The 21,370-nt window shown below is 42.5% G+C and overlaps 2 protein-coding genes across 5 annotated transcripts in view; one reads left to right on the top strand and one right to left on the bottom strand.

The window, feature by feature from the left end:
• LOC112219690 (ADP-ribosylation factor-like protein 15) overlaps positions 1 to 21,294 on the top strand; it is a 93,578-nt gene extending 72,284 nt beyond the window's left edge. For both annotated transcript variants that reach the window (XR_006079436.1, XR_006079435.1), the window contains exon 6: positions 21,181 to 21,294. The gene's annotated coding sequence lies outside the window, so the exon portion shown is untranslated. The remainder of the gene's footprint in view (positions 1 to 21,180) is intronic.
• Positions 10,502 to 18,404, bottom strand: LOC112219686 (follistatin-A). Of its 3 annotated transcripts, none has more exons than XM_024381168.2 (6): positions 18,165 to 18,404; positions 17,121 to 17,312; positions 16,708 to 16,926; positions 15,667 to 15,891; positions 13,659 to 13,900; positions 10,502 to 11,903 (listed from the first exon to the last, which is right to left on the bottom strand). In XM_024381168.2, the coding sequence occupies exons 1-6, from the start codon at positions 18,256 to 18,258 to the stop codon at positions 11,844 to 11,846; spliced, it is 1,032 nt and encodes a 343-aa protein (XP_024236936.1). In that variant the 5' UTR covers positions 18,259 to 18,404; the 3' UTR covers positions 10,502 to 11,843. The 3 variants fall into 3 exon arrangements, with proteins under 3 accessions (XP_024236936.1, XP_024236935.1, XP_042157996.1); XM_024381167.2 differs by having other exon boundaries at positions 10,502 to 12,189; positions 13,670 to 13,900; positions 18,165 to 18,400; XM_042302062.1 differs by lacking the exon at positions 18,165 to 18,404 and having other exon boundaries at positions 10,502 to 12,189; positions 13,670 to 13,900; positions 16,708 to 17,011; positions 17,121 to 17,286.
• Positions 21,295 to 21,370: the final 76 nt, after the last annotated feature.

Below are 21,370 nucleotides of genomic sequence, written 5' to 3'. Positions count from 1 at the left end.
AATAGGGACTTCCTGACAAAAAAACGATCCCCTGTGACATCTTGTCTGACAGGAGATAAATAGTGGGCTCCGAAATGATTGACACCCTTGATAAAGATGAGCAAAAATAACTGTGTAAAATAATTAAATCAATACTGAGCTGTATTTGTATTTAATTATATAATTATGTATAAAAACATTTTTTACAATTGTTTAAAGAAAGTGATTGTGTTTAAAATAAAAAATGTAAGGTAGGGGTATAAATTGACACCCCTGCTTTCGACACCTTTCAATACCTCACCTTATGAGGATAACGGCACTGAGCCTTTTTCTCAGATGTTTGATTAGATTGGAGGGATCTTAGACCATTCGTCCATACAGAATCTTTCCAGATCCTTGATATCCTTCATCTGCTCTTATGGACTTCCCCTCTTCAATTCAAACCACAGGTTTTCAAATCAAATCAGATCAAATGTATTAGTCACATGTGCCGAATACAACAGGTGTCGACTGTACAGTGAAATGCTTACTCACGAGCCTCTAACCAACAGTGCGGTTTAAAAAAAAAAGAATAAGAGATGAAAGTAACAAGTAATTAAAGAGCAGCAATAAAAGATGACAATATATACAGGGGGAGGGGGGTGCCGGTTAGTTGTGGTAGTATGTACATGTAGGTAGAGTTAATTAAAGTGACTATGCATAGATGACAACAGAGAGTGGCAGTGGTGGGGGGGCAATGCAAATAGTCTGGGTAGCCATTTAATTAGATGTTCAGGAGTCTTATGGCTTGGGGATAGAAGCTATTTAGAAGCCTCTTGGACCAAGACTTGGCGCTCCGGTACCGCTTTTGCACGGGTTTCAAGTCCGGAGAGATGGCCATTGCAAAATATAGATTTTGTGGCCAATTGATGTGTGCTTGGGGTTAATGTCTTTTTGGAAGATCCACTTCAGGCCAATTTTCAGCCTCTTGGCAGATGCAACCAGGTTTTTGACTAAAATGTCCTGGGTACTGTCCAAAGTTCATGATGCTGTTGAGTGTTGACCTTAACAAGGCCCCCAGGACCAGTGGAGGCAAAATTTCCCCGTTACATGAAATATCCACCACCATATTTTACATTAGGAATGGGGTTCTTTTCTGCTTCCAAGGGTCTTTTTGTTTTTTGCTTCCAAGAATCCCGGGACCCTTGTTAAGGTCAACGGCATCATGAACTTTACCCAGTACAAGGACATTTTAGCCAAAAACCTAGTTGCCTCTGCTAGGAGGCTAGAACTTGGTCAAAAGTATATCTTCAAGCAAGACAATAACCCCAAGCACACATTAAAACCCACAAAGAAATGGTTAATTGGCCTCAAAATCAACATTTTTGCAATGGCCATCTCAGTCTCTGGATTTGAAACCCATTAAAGACCTGTGTTTTGAATTGAAGAGGGCAGGCAAGTCCATAAGTGCAGACAAAGGATATCTGTAAGGATTCTGTAAGGAATGATCTAAGGTCCCCCCGAATGTGTTCTCCCTCATAAAACATTTTAGAAAAAGGCTCAGTGCAGTTTTCCTCGCAAGGTGAGGAATTGGAAGGATTCTGTATGGAATGATCTAAGGTCCCCCCGAATGTGTTCTCCCTCATAAAACATTTTAGAAAAAGGCTCAGTGCAGTTATCCGCAAGGTGAGGAATTGGAAGGATTCTGTATGGAATGATCTAAGGTCCCCCGAATGTGTTCTCCTCATAAAACATTTTAGAAAAAGGCTCAGTGCAGTTATCCTCGCAAGGTGAGGAATTGGAAGGATTCTGTATGGAATGATCTAAGGTCCCCCCGAATGTGTTCTCCCTCATAAAACATTTTAGAAAAAGGCTCAGTGCAGTTATCCTCGCAAGGTGAGGAATTGGAAGGATTCTGTATGGAATGATCTAAGGTCCCCCCGAATGTGTTCTCCCTCATAAAACATTTTAGAAAAAGGCTCAGTGCAGTTATCCTCGCAAGGTGAGGAATTGAAACAGAGGTGTCAATCATTTTTACTCCAACCTTTAAAAAAATGTATGCTCTCACTTGTTGAACAAAAATCTCTTTTCTCTGAGCAGTTGTGTTAGTATAAAATAGAATTATATAATTAAATAACAGTATAGTTCGGTATTTGAATTATTTATTTTATACAGTTATTTTTGCTCATCTTTATCAAGGGTGTCAATAATTTCGGAGCCCACTATTTATCTCGTGCCAGACAAGACGTCACAGGGGTTCGTTTTTAGTCAGGAAGTCCCTATTACATGTACCATATCATAGCTTGACAAACATGGGTCGTATTCACAGGGCACATAGTAGCAAAATGTTGCAAACCGCTGTGCGACGGAAAACTAAAATGAGTGTTTATTGGATAGAGTTCAGAAGTTCAGATAGTACCTTAGCATTTCGTCATATCTTCTTCCGTTTCGTGCCGAGTGAATACCATGTTGACGTCACAGGGTAGTTTTCTGTCAGGAAGTCCTTATTGGGATAGGATGTCTCTATCTTTTTATATTCTTTGATCTGAATGCCAGGACAATGGAGAGATGTTTGCTTGGGGTAAGCCCTGACTGTATATAACACTGTGTTCTATATTCAGTGCTATGTTCTTGCATGTCTAAATGGTGACATTCATACATGTAGGAGTTCACACTGCTTGGTTGATGACCATTTGATGGAGATCTATATGATATGTGTGTCAGACTAAGTAAAGTGTTCATGGTTGAAATGACATACATTAATTGGCCTTGGTGTTGCATGGATTGATGGAACGAATCAATATATTTTAATATATTTTACAATACTGTACATAGGATATATAATCAATGCTACTGAACAGAATATAAACCTTCCCAAAATATGCAGTCTAGAACCACAGTTTGAAGGACAGGAGAGAGAAATTCTTTCCTCATTTGTGCTTAAAGTCATTCTCTTTGTTTCTAGCTTAACGGAGCTTGAAAACGTTCTGTCACTGCTGTGAAATGCTAAGGACTTGAAATGAAACAATGGTACTTTTACTTTCTTCGAGCATTCATATAACAACACTCTGTCTCGGGCGAGAAACTATATTTAAAAAGTAGTTAAGTCCATTTCCAATCGCTCTGACTGTCTCTGTCCCTGTCTGTCCCAGACAAATATTAGTATGCAGACAGATGAACACTTGGGATTCATCTGAAAACTTCGACCATGTCTGAACAACTTTACAAAGCCGTCTGCAAGACAGAAACTTTAAATCTGTTCTCGCTTTTATCCAGCGAGGGTCTGGCTAGACAGTGTTACACTAATCTTCTTTAAAAAGTCTAATCCTCCATTTCCAATACACCTGGACATTAGCACATCCTTTCCCAGGGAAGTTTCTCAGCAAACAAGACTAAAGAATGACTCTCACCCAGAATCACTTACTTTTCTGACACATCTCGCAACCCTGAGGAAAATATCAATCATAATGCCGTAATGTAACATTTCATATAATGTTCACAGAGTAGAAAATGTATTATACTTCTATAGACAATGGAATATTTCACGTATAGGTGAAAAAATAACATATTAATAATGTAAATGACAAAAAAGTGATCCATGCGGTGTTATGGAATTGTGCTCTGTGTTCGCTCACTTCAGACACCTTATAAACAAGATTTTATACTGGGTGGTTCGAGCCCTGAATGCTGACAGCTGTGGTATATCAGAACGTATACCACGGCTATGACAAAACATCAATTTTTTCTGCTCTATTTACGTTGGTAACCAGTTCATAATAACAATAAGGAACCTCTGGGGTTTGTGATATATGGCCAATATAACACGGCTAAAGGCTGCGTTGCGTCATGCGTAATTGCTTAAGTATAGTACATTTATGCCTAAAACCCAAGTTACCAGCTTTAAATAAACAAATAGATATCGCTGTGGCCCCTACCACAGTACAACACTGACATCCTTGTTGCAAAACTTTGGGTCAACGTGACCCAACTAACTGTCCATGTCGTACTAGACGTTTGCTCAACTAATGGCCCTAATGAAAGAGGAGCAGCATTCCTTCAATCTTTCATCTCTTCATTTAGAGAGGCTGATTGTATATGGGATCAGTGAGGCATGCACGCACACTCACTCTTATGGGACATGTTAGTCCGTATTCACAAAGTGTCTCAGGATCCGCTTTGCTTTTTAGATCATAATTATGTGGACAGCGGGGACCTGATGTCCTGATCCTAGATCAGTGCTTGTACTCTGGCGCTTTCTGAATGCGAAGGTTTATTGTCATGACTCTTGCCCTGGAGAAAGAACTGAGCGATTCCCGCGAGATGGTACAGCTGCAAAATCCAAATTGGCAATATTCAAAACATGTATTAAAAGTGCTGGTCTAGATTTAAGGTTAGGATTAGGCAATAGGTTTAGCAGTGTGGTTAAAGTTAGGGTTTGGGTTAGGATTAGGCAATAGGGTTAGCAGTATGGTTAAAGTTAGGGTTTGATGACTTTGTGGCTATGCCAGCTGGGGACCACTCTACAGAGCTGCCTCCAGTGTAAGATGCATGACAAGAAATGCCAACCTGCTCTGAATACGGGCCATTGTGTGCACTTTGAAACGTGATCATAGGGAAGGGAAGTCAGAGATGGGATTTTCAGCTCATTTTAAACATCCTTTTCACATTTCCAGAGGATACCTTTTCTCGTTCCCTGTCAGATATAAAAGGCCAATGGGAAAAGTGTCTGTTGGGCCAAAGACTGCAGCCGGGGACTACCGCCAGTCCGCTGACCATATGTTCTACTAATTGATGAATGCTTTTTTGCTGCATGTTGATTTTTGCTTTCAAAGTAAATTTTGCCCCATGGTGCGGTTATGTATGTGCAGGCATAAGCTACAGACGATGAATCCAATTGCATTTTATCAATGGCAGTTTGAATGCACGGAAACGTGACAAGATCCTGAGTCCCATTTTCATGCCACTCATCCGCCACCATCACCTCATGTTTCAGCATAATAATACACGGCCCCATGTCGCAAGGATCTGCACACAATTCCTGGAGGCTGAAAATGTCCCAGTTCTTCCACGGTTTGCATACTCACCAGACATGTCACCCATTGAGCACGTTTGGGATGCTCTGGACCGATGTGTTCGACAGCGTGGTCCAGTTCCCGCCAATATCCAGCAACTTTGCACAGCCATTGAAGAGGAGTGGGACAACATTCCACAGGCCACAATCAACAGCCTGACCGACTATGTGAAGGAGATGTCTCACCGCATGAGGCAAATGGTGGTCACAGCAGAAACTGACTGGTTTTCTGATTCACAGCAGAAACTGACTGGTTTTCTGATTCACAGCAGAAACTGACTAGCTTTCTGATTCACGCCACTATCTTTTTTAAAGTTATCTGTGACCAACAGATGCATATCTGTAATCCCAGTCATGTGAAATCCATAGATTTAGAGTTTAATGAATCTATTTCAATTGACTGATTTCCTTTTAATGAACTATAACTCAGTAAAATAATTTTGTTCAGTGTATATTGATTTAACTGGACTAACAGGTTGTTACATAAATCTAATTTCAACATATTCATCAGAACTACAGTACCAGTCAAAAGTTTGAACACCTATTCATTCAAGGGTTTTTCTTTATTTTTACTATTTTCTACATTGTAGAATAATAATGAAGACATCAAAACTATGAAATAACACATATGGAATCATGTAGTAACCAAAAAAGTGTCAACCAAATCAAAATATATTTTAGATGATAGATTCTTAGAAGTAGCCACCCTTTGCCTTGATGACAGCTTTGCACACCCTTCATAATATACACTATCCAAGCAGAAGATACACCTTCAATTGTTGATATTTGGTTGCGTTCATAATTCAATATCCAGTTTGTTTACAAATGAATGCTTGATTTGTTGCATTCTCATCTCCATCTCAACCAAAAATGAAAGTTAAAGAATAGTACTAAATCAAATCAAACTTTAAATGCGCTTCAAATAAAGTTTATTTCGATTTAGTCCTATTCTTCAAGTGAGAGTTTTGGTGGAGATGGAGACTTGAATCCATAATATTAATAATTTATAGATTCACTTTGAAATCAACCAACCATGTACAAGACAACGTCCAAAGGTAAAATGATATTATTAATATAATGAATTTGGCATCTTACGGGCTAATGCTAACTACTTCTAAACTTCCAAAGATCAAACCAACCATGGATGAATGATAGTATACCTACAATACCTACTAAGCTTCCCTTTGAGTTGTTGGTGTCCACTTGGGCAAATCAAATGTCCATGTAGCCTACATAAACCCAACCTCACTCCGAATTGACTTTGACATACAGCCTGTTTTTTTTCTACGTGGAATGTTTATTGCAATTTTAACGTATACACTCCCGTTCAAAAGTTTGGGGTCGCTTAGAAATGTCCTTGTTTTTGAAAGAAAAGCACATTTGTTAGTCCATTAAAATAATGCCAAATTGAACAGAAATACAGTGTAGACATTGTTAATGTTGTAAATGACTATTGTAGCTGGAAACGGCAGATTTTTTATGGAATATAGGAGTACAGAAGCCCATTATCAGCAACCATCACACCTGTGTTCCAATGGCATGTTGTGTTAGCTAATCCAAGTTTATCATTTTAAAAGGCTAATTGATCAGCAGAAAACCTTTTTACAATTATGTTAGCACAGCTGAAGGCAGAGTTGCAAAGAAAAAGCCATATCTCAGACTGGCCAATAAAAATAAAATATTAAGATGAGCAAAATAATAGACACTGGACAGAGGAACTCTGCCTAGAAGACCAGCATCCCGGAATCGCCTGTACTGCACTGTTGACGTTGAGACTGGACAGAGGAACTCTGCCTAGAAGACCAGCATCCCGGAATCGCCTCTTCACTGTTGACGTTGAGACTGGACAGAGGAACTCTGCCTAGAAGACCAGCATCCCGGAATCGCCTGTACTTCACTGTTGACGTTGAGACTGGACAGAGGAACTCTGCCTAGAAGACCAGCATCCCGGAATCGCCTCTTCACTGTTGACGTTGAGACTGGACAGAGGAACTCTGCCTAGAAGACCAGCATCCCGGAGTCGCCTCTTCACTGTTGACGTTGAGACTGGACAGAGGAACTCTGCCTAGAAGGCCAGCATCCCGGAATCGCTCTTCACTGTTGACGTTGAGACTGGACAGAGGAACTCTGCCTAGAAGACCAGCATCCCGGAATCGCCTGTACTGCACTGTTGACGTTGAGACTGGACAGAGGAACTCTGCCTAGAAGACCAGCATCCCGGAATCGCCTGTACTGCACTGTTGACGTTGAGACTGGACAGAGGAACTCTGCCTAGAAGACCAGCATCCCGGAATCGCCTGTACTGCACTGTTGACGTTGAGACTGGACAGAGGAACTCTGCCTAGAAGACCAGCATCCCGGAATATCCTGACTGCACTGTTGACGTTGAGACTGGACAGAGGAACTCTGCCTAGAAGACCAGCATCCCGGAATCGCCTGTACTGCACTGTTGACGTTGAGACTGGACAGAGGAACTCTGCCTAGAAGACCAGCATCCCGGAATCGCCTGTACTGCACTGTTGACGTTGAGACTGGACAGAGGAACTCTGCCTAGAAGACCAGCATCCCGGAATCGCCTGTACTGCACTGTTGACGTTGAGACTGGACAGAGGAACTCTGCCTAGAAGACCAGCATCCCGGAATCGCCTGTACTGCACTGTTGACGTTGAGACTGGTGTTTTGCAGGTACTATTTAATGAAGCTAGTTCACAGCATTGCACCCCACTCCTCTTTCTATTGTGGTTAGTGCCAGTTTGCGATGTTCTATGAAGGGAATAGTACACAGCATTGTATGAGATCTTCAGTTTCTTGGAAATTTCTCGCATGGAATAGCCTTCATTTCTCAGAACAAGAGTAGACTGACGGGTTTCAGAAGAAAGTCTTTGTATCTGGCCATGTTGAGCCTGTAATCGAACCCACAAATGATGTTCCAGAGACTCAACTAGTCTAAAGAAGGCCAACTTTATTGCTTCTTTAATCAGGACAACTGTTTTCAGCTGTGCTAACAATTTCAAAAAGGTTTTCTAATGATCAATTAGGCTTTTAAAATGAACTTTGATTAGCTAACACAACTTGCCATTGGAACACCAGAGTGATGCTGATAATGGGCCTCTGTAAGCCTATGTAGATATTCCATTAAAAATAAAAAATCTGCCGTTTCCAGCTGCAATAGTCACTTATAACATTAAGAATGTCTACACTGTATTTCTGATCAATTTATAATGTTATTATAATGAACAAAAGATGTGCTTTTCTTTAAAAATAACTATCCGGTTTCAGGTAAGACTGAAGTGCAGACTGTGTTGAAGTAACAATGTTTATTGTAACAACCTCAGCAGGCAAACGACAGGTCAAGGCAGGCAGGGGTCGATAATCCTGAGTAGTGGGGCCAAGGTACAGGACGGCAGGCAGGCCCAGGGTCAGGTCAGGAATCCAGAGTAGGGGCAAAGGCACAGCATCAGGACAGGGTGAAAACCAGGAGGATGAGGAAAAAGAGAGACTGGGGGAAAAGCAGGAGCTGAGACAACCCGCTGGTTGACTTGAACAAACAAGACAAACTGGCAACAGACAGACAGAAAACACAGGTTTAAATACACAGGGGATAATGGGGAAGATGGGCGACACCTGGAGGGGGGTGGAGACCAGCACAGAGACAGGTGAAACAGATCAGGGCGTGACAAAAACAAGGACATGTCAAAGTGACCCCAAACTTTTTAACGGTAGTGTACATCGGATGATTATGTTGAAATTAAATTGATGTAACAACTCAATGTATTAAGTTAAAGCTCTCATTTCAATGTTGACAACGGTTGAAATGAGATGAAGACAGTACTAGTTGATTACTTTTTTCAAATCCAGTGTATTTTCCGCATTGATTCCATTTCACAATACATCGACAAATTGAGTTGATTCAACCAGTGTGTGCCCATTGGGACTGTACTGTTTCAATTTCAATAGATCCCCAGTGTTAGTTCATTCCTTTTTCAGAGTGTATAAGTGGGTAGCGTACACGCTGTGCTGTGATGTGCTCCCAGCCAGCCCCCTGCCCTGCGGAGACCTGCTGTGACTGACTTGATACAGTCCTTTTCCACAGAAAGCTACACATTTTCACACGTTTCTATTGAACTCCTAAGAGGAGCTCAGCAGGGCTCTGTGGCGTGTCCGGTTGGGTCTGTCTGCCAGGGCTAGTGGGGTCGGGTCTAGTCTGTCAGGGCTACAGGGGTCTGTCTGTGAACAGGAAAGAGGAAAGGATTCATATAACATGCTCATCCGGTCCATCTAACTAGACTAGTCCAAAATGGTCCCCAGTTTCTGGCAGACGGCATTGTGTGTGGGCAGCACTTTGAGCACCCCGTCAACCACTGTTACCGTCTAACACTTTTCATATGAAACTTCAGCAACACCTCCTTTTTCGAGTCATTGGTTCACTCACTTCTCTCTCTCTCTGTCTCTCTCTCTATGCCTGTCTGTCTCTTTGGCTATCTGTCTCTCTCTCTGTCTGCCTCTCTTTCTCCCCTATCTATCTCGCGCCCTCCCTCCCTCGCTCAAAATGTCCTCTTCTCCTATTAAAAACAGGCATGACATTCTGCAATCCTGTTTCAATGTCTACTGTATGTGCAATCATTTCTAGGACTTTATAATCTATTAAAGTAACTTTAGTGATGTGGCACGGGTTCTCAGTGCAACCTTCCAGGTTTTGCCTTTCATGCTATGCCAAGGTCAGGACAGGAGAGAAGAGAGAGAGAGTCACCTCTGATGCCACCATGGGAAATGCTCCCACTCAGCTCAGCCTCGGCTCAGACTGTCGCATCAGCATTTCCATAATGTTGTTATATTAGCAGTGTGGACTCCCAGGCCCAGGCAGCATTTTCCAAAAAAAGACAGACAAGGACCAGTCACGGCACACACAGTACGATTAGGATCGCATTTACTGCTGCTGAAATGTGATTAGATGAGAGTCTCGGGTTCAGATCCAAGGCAGAGCAGGGAGAGGGATGGTGAGGAAGAGAGCTGCTGGGCTGGTTCATGTCTGCTGGACCCTGATGCCCCCGAGCTCTCTCTCTCTCTCTCTCTCTCACTCACTCACTCACTCACTCACTCACTCACCGGACCGGACCACATAGCACAGAAGCTAAGTCAGCTTTTCACACGGCTGGGGAAACAATGCCAAACAAGCTTCAGTCGATCAGCCACAAGTTGAATCTACCGGTTTAAATATGGCTGTGACTGAGTGACACAGTTCTGTCCTGCACATGGAGATAAATACAGTATCAATCTATGTGGTCCTTCAGCACAAGTAACAGATAACATTCAGGTAGTTGAGGACTGAGGAGAGAAAATGACTGACTGTCTGGCTGTGATTGTATTAATGCAAATCTGATGATGATGTAGAACACTGGACTGAGTAGACAGGAGAGGAAAGGTAGGTATTTGCTTTGTGTCGTGTGTAAATGGTAGACAAAGCACAAAAAGTTTGAGGGAAAAAATGATTTTATTCTTTACTCTCTTGCCCTGTACAAATATCATCATAATAGCTATTATGTACATTTAACATTCACATAAAAAATACAAAACTATATATTTATGACTGAATCTCTATTCAACATAATATAACAAAATAGACCAGGGTTTATTCATCAATGTTTATCCCCACTGTAAATTTAGCAGCTGTTATCTTCTGAAAACAGATTTCTGTTTTGGACAAACAGGTAGTAAATTTACCGCAGCAGTTAAGTCATATGAATATCCCCCAAAAGTGTGAGGAAAAACAACATGCTTAAGTGTGATATATTGTATGTGATGAACATTGTGTGGTAAATTGCATTTACTTGGCTCAGAGGGAGTGATGTCATTCAATGATTGACTGCACTGAAAAACATTGGCAAATCAAAGTGAACAAGAGTATCAAATGGCACGTTATGAAATATGAAAAACAAAAATGTCAACTCAAAAATGAAATTAAATCCTACTCCGATGTTGTATAAAACATAATACATACATTGTTTCAGTCACAGTATTCTCCATCCTCTTCCCCATAATGCACAAAAGCTATAACATTTCTGACGGGAAAGAGACTATTTGACTAAAAGTATTGGTATGCACTGGACTGGGACTAGGACGGGTAACTTTTGTTCAACAAAAACTAGACAAAGCCATTTTCGTCAGCTTTGAGTTGTAAACAAAACCAGGGCCTTTCTCTCACAAGGGTGTATATACATCAGTGAGCAAAAAGGTTCTCAATAAAATAAACTGGAACACACACAACTAGCTAGCCAACATTTCACAATGGAGGGACACGGTAGATGGGGAAAAATCCAAATCTTTGCCCGACAACAAGCGGATGTGTACAGCTCAGATAAGAGAATTGCGTTACAGGAGTTTACATGAGAAGACCATCAATGTGGGTAGCATTGCACCTCAAATAAATAATACACTTTCTCTTTGGATAAAATGAGAGACAAAAGGGTATACACAGTAAGACAGACTGACACTGTAAATGTATAAATAATAATAATAAAATATATAAATACATACAAGTAAACCAACGCACAGACGTTTCGAAATATACGATTGCTTAGTTCCTCTTCTCTTCCTATAGGTCCGGTTTCCCAAAAGCATCTGAAGGCTAAGTTCGTGGTTAGAACCATAGGATCTTAGCCTTAAGATGCATCTGGGGAAACTGGGCTCAGCACAATAAATAATTATACACTTCATGTACAGTATGAACAGTATTCTGTGGCTGAACTGAAACACTGTTCAGCTATTATGAATGTTTATCATCCGGTGTTGGAGGACGTATTGATGGAGGAAATTCCTAGTATTCCTGCTCTTTTTCCTCCTCCTCTTCATCCTCCTCTTCCTCAAAGTTCCGTGTCTGATGACGAAATGGAAGAACAAAACGGTCCACTTGCTGTTGCATCAGTGAACATGACAACGGCACAGAATCTCACTGCAACATTTAGCTTCTTTTCCTTGACTGGACTCACTGGCGGTCTTCTCCCGCATGGGACATGAAGCAAGGTGATTCTGGTTATCATAGGAGCTGGGTCCTGGGAGGCTGAGACGCTGGGGTGTTGGCTGGGCTGGGCTGGGCTGGGCAGGGCAGGGCAGTGGTGGTGTATGAGGGTTAGTTGGCTCAGTGGTTTAAACCTGGTTTAAACCTGAAAATAGAGAGAACAGAACAGAGCTCATATACTCATTCTTACAGTACAGAATAATACAACTTCATTTCTGCGTTGTGAAACTCTGCTTTCAGCTGATGCACAAGACGGGACTGGGACCTATCCCATTTCTGCAAAGGACCACCCTGTTAGTGTGGTATTTGCCCTTTAAAAATATTTATCTTCATAACAAACATCCACAGGCAGATGTAGTCAAAACCCCATCCAAAAAACAAACCATCCAAAACCCAGTCCTCATAATCCACATGCTGAAATCATTTAATCACAGCAACATTACTGTTTACTGTTTACAGGAGAAATGCAAGGCATTGTGGTATTTCTAGGATGGGATACACTGAGAGACATTCCTCCATGTTTTGAATTAATCACATCACGGGAACAATAGAATAACAGTCCATTTATGAGGTGGTTGGTCATAAGGTTGGCCTTTACATTGTTTCTAACCTCCTTCCCAGGCTGAGATAAAGACTGCACTATCAGACTTGTACAAGCAAGTGACTTTGCCACAATCGGCACACTAAGACAACTTTAACGTAACATCACATTGTGAAAATAGGATGAGGGATGGGTTGCAGTTATTTTTATCCCAACTTCCACTTAAGTCAAATGTTAACTTAGTAACGCATTGATGTTAGGGTTTTCCCCTCAATGATGACCTTGGGTAAACATTTGGGTAAACTGACTGGCGAAACGCATGTATTGGAGTTGGAGCCACTTTCTCCTACGTTCTCAGTGGATGCGTCGCTCTGGTCGAAAGTAGTGCACTGTATAGGGAATAGGGTGCCAATGGGCTCTGGTCGAAAGTAGTGCACTATATAGGGAATAGGGTGCCAATGGGCTCTGGTCGAAAGTAGTGCACTGTATAGGGAATAGGGTGCCAATGGGCTCTGGTTGAAAGTAGTGCACTGTATAGGGAATAGGGTGCCAAAGTAAAGTAGTAGGGTGCCAATGGGCTCTGGTCGAAAGTAGTGCACTGTATAGGGAATAGGGTGGGAATAGGGTGCCAATGGGCTCTGGTCGAAAGTAGTGCACTCTGGTCGAAAGTAGTGCACTGTATAGGGAATAGGGTGCCAATGGGCTCTGGTCGAAAGTAGTGCACTGTATAGGGAATAGGCCAATGGGCTCTGGTCGAAAGGGCACTGCCAATGGGCTCTGGTCACTGGGTGCCAAGTAGTGCACTATATAGGGAATAGGGTGCCAATGGGCTCTGGTCGAAAGTAGTGCACTGTATAGGGAATAGGGTGCCAATGGGCTCTGGTCGAAAGTAGTGCACTATATAGGGAATAGGGTGCCAATGGGCTCTGGTCGAAAGTAGTGCACTATATAGGGAATAGGGTGCCAATGGGCTCTGGTCGAAAGTAGTGCACTATATAGGGAATAGGGTGCCAATGGGCTCTGGTCGAAAGTAGTGCACTATATAGGGAATAGGGTGCCATTTGAAATGCAACCGTGTACTTACAGTTGCAGGATCCTGAGTGTTTGACCTCCAGAAGGCGCTGCTGAGCACAGGCGGCCTGCCTCATGGAACACTCGCTGGGGTAGGTGTTGTTGTCACTGGCACACACACTCTCGGCATGCCGACTTTCTGGACACGCTTCATCGCACACGGAGCAGCGTCCGCGGCCACTCGCTTCATCCCACAGACAACTCTTTGCTCCCCGACACACAATGTCCTCGCATGACCTGGCGTCTGGAGAGGAGACGCACACAGAGAGCATCAGACACTATTGTTACACTCCCTCACAGGCCCAGGCCAGTGCAGATCCATTTTCCGACCAAAACAGACAGCATGATTCTGGTGATGGCGCCAATAGTCTTAGTGCCCTGCCTGTGTGAATTAGAACAGACAGAACAGACACATTTTCTGATGCTTAGTAGACCTACTACTCCAGTATAATCTGACAAAGGTCTTTGTGACCGAAAGCTTGGCAGATCAAAGCACGAAAATCTTCATCAATCTACAATACCAGTCAAAAGCTTGGACACACCCACTCATTCAAGTATTATTATTTTTTTTTAAACTATTTTTCTACATTGTAGAATAATAGTGAAAACATCAAATCTAGGAAATAACATATATGGAATCATGTAGTAACCAGAAAGTGTTAAACAAATCTAAATATATTTTAGATTCTTCAAATAGCCACCCTTTGCCTTGATGACAGCTTTGCACACTCTTGGCCTTCTCTCAACCAGCTTCACCTGGAAGGCTTCTCCAACAGCCTTGAAGGAGTTTCCACATATGCTGAGCACTTGTTGGCTGCTTTTCTTTCACTCTGCGCTCCAACTCATCCCAAACCATCTCAATTGGGTTGAGGTCGGGTGATTGTGGAGGCCAGGTCATCTGATACAGCGCTCCATCACTCTCCTTCTTGGTCAAATAGCACTTACACAGCCTGAAGGTGTGTTGGGTCATTGTCCTGTTGAAAAACAAATGATAGTCCCACTAAGCGCAAACCAGATGGGATGGTGCATCGTTGCAGAATGCTGTGGTAGCCATGCTGGTTAAGTGTGCCTTGAATTCTAAATAAATCACAGACCGTGTCACCAGCAAAAAAATCCTACACCATCACACTTCCTCCTCCATGCTTCACGGTGGGAACCACACATGCGGAGATCATCCGTTCACCTACTCTACGTCTCACAAAAACATGGCGGTTGGAACCAAAGATATCAAATTTGGACTCATCAGACCAAAGGACAGATTTCCACTGGTCTAATGTCCATTGCTCGTGTTTCTTGGCTCAAGCAACGTTCTTCTTATTACTGGAATCCTTTGGTAGTAGTTTCTTTACAGCAATTCGACCATGAAGAACTGATTCACACAGTCTCCTCTGAACAGTTGATGTTGAAATGTAACTGTTACTTGAACTCTGTGAAGAATTTATTTGGGCTGCAGCAGAGGTAACTCCCGGTCTTCCTTTCCTTTCCATGAGAGCCAGTTTCATCATAGCGCTTGAAGGTTTTTTGTGACTGCACTGAAAGAAACATTCAAAGTTCAAACATTCAAACATTTTCCAGATTGACTGACCATCTTGTCTTAAAGTAATGATTGACTGTCAGCTGATTGGCTCAAATGCATTAAGAAGGAAAGAAATTCCACTAATTAACTTTTAACAGGGAATACCTGTTAATTGAAATGCATTCCAGGTGACTACCTCATGAAGCTGGTTGAGAGAATGCCAAGAGTATGCAAAGCTGTCATCAAGGCAAAGGTGGCTACTTTGAAGAATCTCAAATATAAAATATATTTTGATTTGTTTAATACTTTTTTGGTTACTGCATGATTCCATATGTGTAATTTCATAGTTTTGATGTTCTCACTATTATTCTACAATGTAGAAAATTGTCAAAATAAAGAAAAACCATAGAATGAGCAGGTGTGTCCAAACTCCATTCGACAACTGATGTATCAACTTCACGTACAACTCCACATATCGACGCTCTAGTAGTTACCAATGCATTTCCCTTCGTAGGCCACACCAATGGACCTTCCCAAGATGCACGTGGCTCTCCTCAGGTGGCAGGAGCTGGCGTAAACAACACCATCGTTCCCACACAAGTACTGGTCTGGTGACGTCCCCTCTGGACACTGGTGATTACATGTCACACAGTAGGCGTTATTCGTCTGGTCTACGACACACGACGCGCTACCGGGACAGCGGACTCCATGACATGTCTCTGTGGATGGAAACACGCACACAGAAACATTCAGAGGCATGACTGACTAATGTGACACTGTTCATGACACGTGAACCATTCAATTACACACAATTAGATCATTTCACTTCACCAATCTCAGATCACGCCACATATTCACTCACATGTGATGTTTGTTTTTCCCTTTGCTGCTATGGAGCAGTAATATATAAGCTTTCCTTACTGCCCAAGCTTGACTTAGCCTATGTGTGAAGTCAGATGACAGACTTCGCCTCACACTTCTGGTCTTTTTTTGGACCTGCAATACTCTAAAGTTGTCTAAACCAGCTGTTTCTATGCCCATGCACCAGAACATGTGCTGAGAATCAGGTTGGTACACCAGTCTACAATAGTTGATACTCAGCCTCACACACTCTGAAGTGTGTGCACCGTCTACCAGTGAGTGAATCCCGGCCCACTTTAGGCAGGGAGCCTAGTAATGCCTAGTCTACTGCCTCCAGGTCATAAACAGTAAGTACAGTATGCCCCTTGTGCCATACATGGGGAAACAGTCTTTTAACCTAAACCTGGTATAGTCTCACAAGTCAGACAATTGTTTCCGAAATAATACATATGAAAGACTGGAAATGGAAGCTGAAAGTGAGAGCATGTCCTCATTTGACCCTGTATTAATGAACTGGCTGGGTTGCAAAATTCCTGAAACGTTTCCAAAAATTCCCAGAATCAAGAGGGAGTAAGCAGGGAGGGATCCTACAACTGGGATACTGTATCTGGAAAACGTAAGAATTTTGGCAAAGTTTCCCGAATTTTGCTACCCTAATCCTGAGTGGGACTTACTGCGGCAGCGCCCGTGGTACTGGATCTCCAGGTTGGGATGGTTTCTGCATCGGGCCCTGAGCATGGTGCACTCGTCCCTGTAGGACTTTCCATCGGACCCACAGACGGACCCCTGCCCTGTGACGTTGGAGCAGTCCGGAGCACACACACACCTAGGCTTGTTCCTCTTGTTCATCTTGCATCTCTTCCCAGGACCACAGTCGACGCTGTCACATGTTTCTGAAATGGATGGATGGATGGTTGGGTGGATGGATGGGATGGATGGATGGATGGAGGAACCGGTCATCATACATAATGGGTCCGTCTGATATAAGGACAGATGTTTTTTTTGCAAGAAGTTCCACCAGGTTTCCAGAATAGTGTTGCACCGCTTGCAATGAGGACATTCATCATTACCACACACTTTCACTCACCTTTACAAGGTATGCAATTAGGCGCGCCTCCATTGAAGATCATCCACCGGAACAGCGTGCTGTTGGGCACGTCTTCCTCGGTCCAGGCAGTGCCCAGACGGCCACTCCGGCAGCAGTCCTCCCGGGTCATCCCGGACATGTAGAGCACCTGGCACCGGCCGTTCTTACCCTGCTGCAACCAGCAGTTACCGGCTGGAGAGAGACAGCCCATGTCCAGTTAACGTCTCATATCACAGGTATAACGGTAAAGTAGAGCCTTATTTGAGCAGGCTACAGCGTAAACAACACCACATTTCCCCCTATAGCACCCTAGAACTTTGCTCTAAGCAAAAAAGTGTGTGTGTGTGTGTGTGCGTGTGTGCGTGTGTGTGTGTGTGTTTAGAGCAAAGTTCTACAATACAGGCTGTGCCAAATGTGTCTGGTTGCGTAAAGACCAATAAATCCCAACGCAGCGGGATTTCACCAAAGGACGCACGAGAGGAGCCGCGCGTAACTCCTCCTTGGGACTCACCAGTCCATCTGTCTCAGCTCAGCTTGCAGGGCATTGACCCACTTGTAAAGGTATAGGGAGTCATGTTGACCAATCTCCATGTGCAATAGATTCCTTCTTCAGACTATCCACGCGTAATTTTATGACGGATAGCATTTTGCCATGAACTCCATTAGAGCCAACATCTTTTGTTTCAGACACAATCACCAATCGTTTAATACAAAATCACCCATATGTTCTTATGACGTATTTGAAAGATGCATTTCCTGAGCTTGGTACCGCGTTTTCTTAGAAAATGTGGTAATTTGGAAGTGCAAAAAACATGAAAGTACATAACTACAACTGAATTCAGTCCAGAAAGTCAGAAGCAAAGATTTAACTCAAAGTCACACACCCATGCAGTCGCCTTTCCATGTTGTATGAGATAAGACACTACTATATGTCACTAGGTTGAATGAAGGTGCCCATGGACTGATGCACCAATGACAAATGTCGCCTACAACTAGACCTTAAAAAGTTATGCCATATCACATAATTAATCATAGCATACTCACCCTGGACTTTGTGGTCCTCCATAAAGTGAGTGAACCACATGAAAAGCGCTATGACGCCTTGGCGGAGCTGCGGTGTTTGTAGCATCCTAAACATGAGGACAGAAGGCGGACTGGCGTGAGCGACTAGACGCGCAGCAAAGAAGTTGTGTCTGTGCGCACGCTATGCCAACCCTCAGTGAGTGACTGTCAAACTGTCTGACTCCGTCTCTCTTTTTAAATCTTTAAAGGGGTCTCCTCAAACAAAATATCTGAAGTGGGCGGTCTTCAAATTGGTGGGGGGTGGAGAGAGAGATATATTTTATTATAGCTTCCCCTTCATCAGGTAGTCTACTGAAGAGCAACTCAATATTGAGCGTGCATTAAAGACTGCTTTGGGGGCAGAAGTACTGACGGTGGAGGTGCGTGGCAAGACCACAATGTTGACCAGAGAGGGCATTAATATCAGTCCCGAAATCCCAGAAAATATCGGATTTTCATTTATCTGACTTGAATTTATCTGCATGTCCAGCCCTTAGATTTAGCCTCGCAATGAAGTGTTTTACCTTTTTATTAAGGACAACCATGGCTACAAGTAGAACACAAAACAATTTGATATAAGTAGTTGCATTCATGAGTTGTTCAAATGTCAATACAAAAATAAGGTCTGCAAAAGCAAATACCTGATAAAAATGTATGAATGAATATCAATGCTTTGTGTATACTGTGTGGAGTTTGAGTTTGTGACAGCAACTATGTGAGCTTATTACAGTATTATAGACATTATGTCCTGAGATTTTCTGTGATCTTCTATGTAGATGTTGTTTTCTCATCACTGTTGTGTAGCGTCATAGGGCGAAACATGTGGTATTGAGACTATCATCTTTTCATGAATAGATTCGAATGGTTTGCAGCTCAAATCATTCGGACTCTACATACATTTTTGTAAAAAGACCTAGCCACCGGCGCCTTCAGGACTCTCTCAAACACCGCTCTAGCTCAGCCCCTGTTAAATCACACAGACTAATGGTTGGCATCGACAGATGTAGAAGAAGTATACCAATCCAATGGTACAACCCGGAAGTCTGTAGCTCAAACACACAAGGTTTAAAAGAGGTTAGAAGTCCAAAACGTGCAGGCTTTAACGATGGAACTCGCACCTTTTTATTCAGATTTCATCAATTGTAGCCTACCTGTGTCATGAACTGTACAGATACTTGAACACCATACGATGTATATGTTTCACAGCTCACTTGCTGTTGTTTGCTCAAAAAAATGTGTTGAGTAAAATGTCATACTACCAGCTCAGTTTTAAATTGCCATTGAAATTAATTTGATGGGCACGTCTTCTTGGGGCGGCAGGGTAGCCTAGTGGTTAGAGCGTTGGACTAGTAACCGGAAGGTTGCAAGTTCAAACCCCCGAGCTGACAAATCTGTCGTTCTGCCCCTGAACAGGCAGTTAACCCACTGTTCCTAGGCCGTCATTGAAAATAAGAATTTGTTCTTAACTGACTTGCCTAGTTAAATAAAGGTACAAATAAAAAAAAGATGCAACAACAACAAAATATTACAAGAGTGATTTCTTGTCAAGCGAGAAATACAAATGCAAAAAGAGTTACTGGAATGGGCAGAATTATTTTCCAGTGGGCTAGTACCCCCAAGCATAGGCTGTGGCCTCAGCTCCAGTTTTGATGCCTTAATCTTTTTAAGTGCTCCATTGCAGTGTGAATAGATAGCGACTAACAGATGATAATAATAGCTGTTAGAATACCACCATTCCAATAATAGATTGGACAGTTGTTTGGCCCTCATTCGCTGGGGTCAAATATATAAATATAGGCTGTCCAATCCCATCTCCAAAGAGGCTTTTAAAGATAAACGTAATTCGTTAACCAAAGTTTAGCTGCCCGTTGAACAGCCTTAGTGTTGCTTGTATATGAATCTTCCCCATATGTCTCAACGGGTCAACAGGGAGCATCTCACGTTGCATTCAAGGTTAAAGCTGGAGAATCTCTTTATATTTCTATGGGGCTGGAGAAATGTAACCACTCTCAAATTAAGAGACAGCTGCTGTGGATGCAAGGCCTTTTCCCATCCATGATATCAACATCGATATCAACATTATATTCATCATAATTTGAGGCTATACAGTGCTTGTTTACATTTACTTTGTTTACAAACATTTGAGTAAACAAGCTTACATTGTGGGTTCTGATGGGGTACGACAGTTGAACTAAGCTCACGAGGCATTTATACGTTTATATATTGGTACATATCATTCATTTCTAAGTCCAAAAATGGATATGGCAACTGTAGATTGCCCCTTTAAATGGTTAATTTGACATTTACAACCTTTTGCAAACGATTCATATTAGTACTAGTTTACATAGGTTAAACCTCAAATAGCAATACCAGAGAGACGTAGAAGTAGAGAGTATGGCATAACAGCTGTGAATGATAGGGGGGAAATGTGGTTTTAGATTGTTTTCTTTGGGTCTAGCCTACATTTGTAATGTGTTATGGGGACATCTGGTGGCCTGTCTGTTAGTTTTGGAGTGAATGTACGCTCCACCTATTTCCTGCCTTCTAGTCAGCTGACTGCAAGGAGGAGTGAGTGTAAACGTAGATATGCATGGAAAAATCTCAATTGATATTACCTCGCGGTCTCGCTTCTGCCTCCTTCTCAGAACTCATTGGAGGAGAAGCTCAGAGGGGCGGGATCTATGGCTATCTCATCCAATGGGTTTTGAGAAGGAGGCGAGGAGAGAGGACGCCCGGAGGTTGCAATTGAGATTCTCCCTTGGTAGTCTACTGGTCTGAAGTCCTGCAGTAGTAACATAGTAGTCTACATTAATTTATCAATGTTGCGGATACAACTTAATCCATGACTATCGAGGTAAGCGCAGTTGGCGGTTTGTATTTGCCAAAAATAAAACAAGTGGGATGCAGAATTATTTCAATATTATTCTGAACTGTCAGTGTCTTCATATCTGTCAAAGTTAGGCCTACAGCAATGTGTGTGTTTTTACGTGTTCAATAGGTGTCAGTGTTCTATTTCGCCAAAAGTGCCGAGCTGACGGGACTCAAATCGGAGACGATCAGGGTCGCCTCAGAACTGACGACCGTCGAGCTGTGGCAAGACCTTGTCAGCAGACACCCCAGGTAAATACGAGACCCTACAAGTTGAATTAGAAGATATCTTAGTCATTTAACTCGTTACTTTATGAATG

Source organism: Oncorhynchus tshawytscha, linkage group LG20 (assembly GCF_018296145.1).
Source record: "Oncorhynchus tshawytscha isolate Ot180627B linkage group LG20, Otsh_v2.0, whole genome shotgun sequence".
In the NCBI taxonomy this organism is placed as follows: domain Eukaryota; kingdom Metazoa; phylum Chordata; class Actinopteri; order Salmoniformes; family Salmonidae; genus Oncorhynchus; species Oncorhynchus tshawytscha.
Note: the sequence above shows the minus strand (reverse complement) of the source record. Positions and strands in the feature narration are given on the sequence as shown.